The following is a 6,366-nucleotide window of genomic DNA, read 5'->3' on the forward strand; positions in this document are numbered from 1 at the left end:
AACTCTGAAATCCTTATAGTCAACCTCTGCTGCGTCAAGAACTCTGAAATCCTTCAGGTGTTACCGTTAATTTTGGTTGTTGTCATTAATTTAATTATTAATCAAAACTCCAAATTAATAGTTTTGCCTATTTTATGAGACTGATATCTTTAACTGGCTATCATTTTTCCCTTTACGGGAATGGTGCCCCACGAGGTGATTTAATGTTAATTAAGTCACATTATTTAACATAATTATTAATTATTAATAATAATTATTAAGTATTTCTGATAGCCAATTAAATCCCAACATATTTGGTGCCTCCGTGTGAAGCCTAGTGTGTTGATCTCAACATTTATGGTGCCGCCGAGTGAGGTAAATATATGTTGACCCCAACAAGATCATTTCAGATCCACTCTTTGGGGACATCCAGAACGCGCCAAGTGGTTCACCTCTGTTAAAACCTGTAAACAAGTTCGAGAATCAATCCACGTTTACAAGAGTCAGAGGTAACAGCTTTGCCACTACAGTTACTACTGTTGACACAACCAATGGTTCATGCTCAATCCCACAGAGGCAGGACTCAATGGAAAAGTCTAAAAATGCATGCGTGTGTTGCTCCCAGTCTCACACATTGGATGAGTGTTGTAAAATCATTTTTCTGAAGGAAAAAAGGATGTGTTTTGGCTGCCTGTGTAGTGGACACATGAGCAAGTATTGCGACAGGCGCCTAACTTGTAAAGAGTGTGGTCAGAATCATCCTACCGTGCTTCATATTTCTGAAAGGTCAAGAACCGACACAGAAAGTGAAAACTCTAAATTCACCAGGTATGTTAAACCACCGTCATCAGAAACATGTGGTCATACAGGGGCCGGAAGGGAGCATAGCATTTTGTCCTATCCTACCAATCCAAGTGAAATCCATCAGGGGGAGACAAAGTAATACAAACCTATGCATTTTTGGATCCTGGCAGCACGGCAACTTTCTGTTCAGAAAGTGAAATCTCATGCGAAAGTTGAACGTCACTGGTAGAAGAACCAGTTTCCTTTTACACACCATGGGGCAAGAAAAGGTTGTTTCCACGTACACTTTGGATGGTTTGGAGGTGGCTGGTGTTGAAAGTAAACATTTCTACAATCTACCAGAAGTGCTCACACAAGGTAAAATGCCTGTGACCCCGAACAACTTTGTCACACAGGAAGAGCTGTCAAAATGGCCTTACCTCTCTGATGTCCGTATCCCCTGCATAAATGCCAACGTTGACATGTTGATTGGTACCAGCGTCCCCAAGGTATTGGAACCTTGGGAAGTTGTCAACAGCAAAGGGAATGGCCCTTATGCAGTCAGAACTGTACTTGGTTGGGTGGTTAATGGTCCCCTTCGAGACGGAGAGAATAACAAAACTACAGGATTCTCAGTGGCGTCCGTCAATAGGATTTCTGTGTGTAAGCTGGAGGAGATATTGAACAACCAGTACAGTCATGACTTCAATGAACGATGCACAGAGAACAAAGGAATGTCAAGAGAAGACATCAGGTTCTTAAAGATTATGGAGGAGTCTGCACAGCTTCAGGATGGCCACTACAGTATGAAAATGCCCTTCAGGAAAGAACAGCACACTCTTCCAAATAATCTTTCCATGGTCAAGCAAAGGCTGCTGGGATTGAAGGGGAAGTTCAAAAAGGATGAACTCTTTCACCAGGAATACACCAGCTTCTTCACTGATGTTATAAGGAAAGGCTATGCAGAGAAAGTGCCTCAACATCAACTGGATGGAGAAAATGGAAATGTGTGGTATATTCCACACCATGGTGTGCGTCATCCCAAAAAAGGTACTTTGCGCATGGTGTTTGACTGTTCAGCTGAGTTTAAGGGAGTCTCTCTCAACAGCCAGCTTCTTTAGGCCCAAACCTGACCAGTTCACTTCTTGGTGTCCTTGTCAGATTCAGACAGGAGCCAGTGGCATTCATAGGAGACATTCAGTCTATGTTCTACCAGGTTAAAGTGGCTGAAGAGGACAAAGACTTCCTTCACTTCCTGTGGTGGACTGATGGTAAAGTGGGTCAGGAGATTGTGGACTACAGGATGACAGTTCATTTGTTTGGTGCCATCTCGTCTCTAAGTTGCGCCAGTTATGCACTCAGGAAGACAGCGGAGGATAATGATGCTCACTTTTCATCAGAAGTGGTGAACACAGTCAAGCAAATTTTTTATGTTGATGACTGTTTGAAGAGCGTGCCCTCAGAAGAGGAGGCAGTTATAATGGTCAAAGCTCTCAGCAACCTCTGCCTAAAGGGAGGCTTCACTCCGACAAAGTGGATCAGTAACAGACGGACAGTGCTGCAAACCACTGAAGAGGAGCACAGAGCTAAGGACTGGAAAGAACTGGATCTGGATAGGGATGAGCTTCCAGTGGAGAGAGCCCTTGGGCTACAGTGGTGTGTGGAGTCGGACACATTCAAGTTCAAAACTATGGTGAAAGAACAACTGCAAAGCTGGCGAGGATTGTTGTCCATAATCTACTCCGTTTATGATCCCTTGGGATTCCTTGCCCCAGTGACACTGTCAGCCAAAGTTTTATTGCAAGAGCTGTGTCGGAGACGTTGTGGATGGGACGACAACATACCTGCAGACATTAGTAATCAGTGGACAGGATGGTTGGAGGATCTGAAAGGGTTGGCTTCATTCAAAGTTGACAGATGCATCAAGCCTAAGCACTTTGGACAGCCCCTTAAAGCGCAGCTGCATAACTTCTCTGATGCCTGTGAAAATGGATTTGGCACAGTCACCTACCTCAGAATTGAAAACTGCAACAACCAGGTTCATGTCTCCTTCCTTCTAGGAAAAGCGAGAGTTACGCCCCTGAAACATAACCATACCTCGTCTAGAGCTTACAGCTGCTGTCCTTGCCGTTCGTGTGGATCAGATGTTGAGAGCAGAATTGGAGCTGCCACTGGAACAGTCAACTTTCTGGACGGACAGTACTTCAGTCCTTAAGTACATAATAAAATGAGGACAGGCGTTTCAACACATTTGTGGCGAATCGGGTGTCAAACATCAGGGATGCAACTCACGTCTCTCAGTGGAGGTATAGCAATACCAAGGGCAACCCTGCTGATTACGCCTCTATGAAAGTTGGAGACCTGCTGAATGGCAGTAGCTGGATTGAGGGCCCAAAGTTTCTCTTTGACCCAGAGAAGGATTGGCCTTTAGACATCACAGAAGCCACAGTTGAAGCTGATGATGTAGAGGTAAAAAAGGATGTCACAGTAAATGCAATCATGACTCTCCTAATCCCACAGACCAGCTCCTGGCGTACTTTTCCGATTGGAGAAAACTAAAGGTGGCAGTTGCATGGTATGTCAAATGGAAGAGGATTCTTCTGCAGTTGAAACAAAAGAGAAAGGAACTGGATGCTCTTGAATTCAACAGAAAGGATGCAGATGAGTCACATGTGTCACTGGAGATGGAGAAGGTCAAAAAGGCAACAAGTTAAACCTTGTCCACATAGAATCTCTTGGATGCTGAGGTTGCCATCATTTGCTACAGTCAGCAGAGAAGATTCAAAGAAGAGATTGCCGCCTTATCAGCCGGAAAAGCTGTGCCAAAACACAGTTCCATTTACAAACTGGTCCCATATCTGGATGATGGACTTATGAGAGTCGGAGGTCGATTGAGTAAGGCAGCTTTGCCAGAGGAGACAAAGCATCCACTCATCTTGTCAAAAGATCAACACATCTCCACACTCATACTGAGACATATCCACCAACAAATTGGCCACAGTGGTAGAAATCACATCGCAATGCTGCTTCTGCAGACGATATGAAGGGAGGTTGGGTGAGCAGAAGATGGCTGACCTACCAAAGGAAAGGCTCCTTCCTGATCTCCCTCCCTTCACAAATGTGGGAATGGATTATTTCGGGCCTTTTGAGGTAAAGAGAGGTCGAAGTCTTTGCAAACGTTATGGTGTCATCTTTACCTGTTTTGCAAGCAGAGCTATACATTTGGAAGTGGCTCCATCCCTGGACACTGACGCATGTATTAATGTGTTGAGAAGGTTCATCAGCCCCAGAGGACAGGTGTCATCTATACGTTCAGACAATGGTACCAACTTTGCGGGGGCTGAGAAAGAGCTGAGAGAAGCACTTGCAGCAGTAAATCACAACCGGATAGAGAGAGTTTTACTGCAAAATGGCATACAGTGGAACTTTAACCCACCTTCAGCATCACATCATGGTGGTGTCTGGGAACGCATCATTCGTATGGTTCGGAAAGTTCTCACCTCTGTGTTACATCTGCAAACTCTGGATGATGATGGACTCCACATGGTTTTGTGTGAGGTTGAGGCAAAAATAAATGGTCGCCCCCTCACTAAGCTCTCAGACGATCCCACTGATCTTGAACCGCTTACTCCTAACCACATTCTCCTGCTGAAAGGAAAGCCAATCTTATCACCTGGACTGTTTAACAAAGATGATGCATATGTGAAGAGAAGATGGTGACAAGTTCAATACATCGCGCACATGTTCTGGAAAAGATGTGTATAGGAATACCTCCCTTTGCTCCAAGAACGTCAAAAGTGGAATCAACAAAGGAGAAATTTTGTTCTTGGAGACATTGTTGTGGTGATGGATTCTGCTGCTCCACGTGGATCTTGGCTTCTTGGCAGAGTTTTGGAGACCTTCCCCGTCAAGAAAGGCCTGGTACGGTCTGTGTGTCTTCAGACGAAGACAAGCATCTTAGAAAGACCTGTCACTAAGCTATGCCTATTACAAGAGGCTGCAGGTGGCTAGTGCTGAGATTCATAGTGATTTCTTGGTGAAACCAGGTTATGCATACAAAATATTGGATATTGTTTGATCCAATTTCGGTCTCTATTACAAGTATTATGGCTCTGTTATTTAATTTGGAGGTAATTGTAATGTCAGCTGCCATTCACAATTAGGGGCTGGTGTGTTAGAGCCATTTTCGTTTGTGTGCATTTATGTTCATTTGATGTACTTACCTGTGGCCACCGTTAGTGGTGCTCTGGTGTCATTCTGTACTGTGGGGTGTGGGAAAGTATAAGTAGAAGAAGAGGTGATTACATAGGTGTATTGTTGCTAACCAGTAGAAGCCAACAGTTTTTGACCGTCATATCTGTCATCGTATTGGTGTGTAATGCGTGATTTGTTTGATCTGCACACAAGTTATTGGTATGTACGTAAGTGTGTGCAGAGTTCGGCGTGGGCCACATGTAATTTAAATGGAAAATAAGGAATAAATCTTTGATAACTGCATGGACGTTCCTCAGTCTCATTCATTAGATACGTCAACTCAGAAGTGCCACTATAGCAGCCCCATATAGTGGCTTATAGGATTCGTTTTGTTGTTTTGTTTTGCTAAACCAAGTCACTATGTACAAGTACCATCCACAACTTTTCACAATGGAAAAGGAAGAAAACGTGTACTGAACTGAACTGAACTATACGGGACTGCTTGGAGGGAACAGGACTCTAGACTCTAATCACACACACACACACACACACACACACACACACACATTTTCAGCTTGATGTAGAATATGCGATATATTGCACATGAACTGATATTAGAAGTGACTGAAATAATAGAAGCCTGTTTTCAAATCTCTGAAAAAGTCAGCAGTTTTAGGCTCTGTTGCTGGGCAGATTTGCAAATAACAGCTAACTTCCTCTCTCCAAAAGAAGCTATAAGCTATGTGGTTTTCACGATTTAGTCTTATTTGACTTCTTTTGGTTTAGGCTAAGTTTCCATCCCTGCTCTGATAGTCATTCTATGGGCCCTAGTTTCGCAGACTAGGTGAGGCGGGGGTGCAGTGCACCTGCGCTTTGCCAACTGGGTGTGGCCAGGCGGATTTTGCAAGTTTGGCACACCGTGCGTGCTGGCGCAGCTACTCCTCTTTCCCACCTCCGTCACTCCTACCTGCGCAAGTCGGAAAGAGGGAGGAGAGAAGGCGTGGAGTGGGTTTTACACACATCACACCAATCAAATGAGCCCCTCTCCTCACCCTTAAATGCGCCGCGCGAAGGCGTAATAAGAGTTTACTCAATTCGCCATGGCAGTAGAGAGCAGCAGCGTCAGATGGCCAAACTTCTCCTAGGAGGAAACTGATATTTTGGTCCGGGAGGTCCAAGCTTGCAGTGTCTTGCTGATGATGCAAAGGTAGCCTGGGAGGAGGTCACCACAATTGTAAATCAATGTTGCGTTTCTCTCGCGCACGCGTGCGCTCTCTCTTTCTCTCTCCCAGTCTTACTCTGTTTCTTTTCTTTTGGCTTTTCTAAGATGACAGATGCTAAATATATACTCCCTATCTGATGCTGTGGCTGTTTGTGGTTGGCTGAGAGGGATGTGAACTCATTAGTTTG

At 44.5% G+C, this 6,366-nt stretch overlaps 1 protein-coding gene across 1 annotated transcript in view; it reads left to right on the plus strand.

Moving 5' to 3' along the window:
• wscd1b (WSC domain containing 1b) overlaps positions 1–6,366 on the plus strand; it is a 209,484-nt gene that overhangs the window by 103,911 nt on the left and 99,207 nt on the right. Inside the window, exons 6-7 of the mRNA XM_050036605.1 lie at positions 1,924–2,455; positions 3,064–3,231. Of these exons, the coding sequence (XP_049892562.1) occupies positions 1,924–2,455; positions 3,064–3,231 (700 nt within the window). The remainder of the gene's footprint in view (positions 1–1,923; positions 2,456–3,063; positions 3,232–6,366) is intronic.

The sequence above is a fragment of the Epinephelus moara genome, chromosome 3, assembly GCF_006386435.1.
Source record: "Epinephelus moara isolate mb chromosome 3, YSFRI_EMoa_1.0, whole genome shotgun sequence".
NCBI classification, from domain to species: Eukaryota; Metazoa; Chordata; class Actinopteri; order Perciformes; family Serranidae; genus Epinephelus; species Epinephelus moara.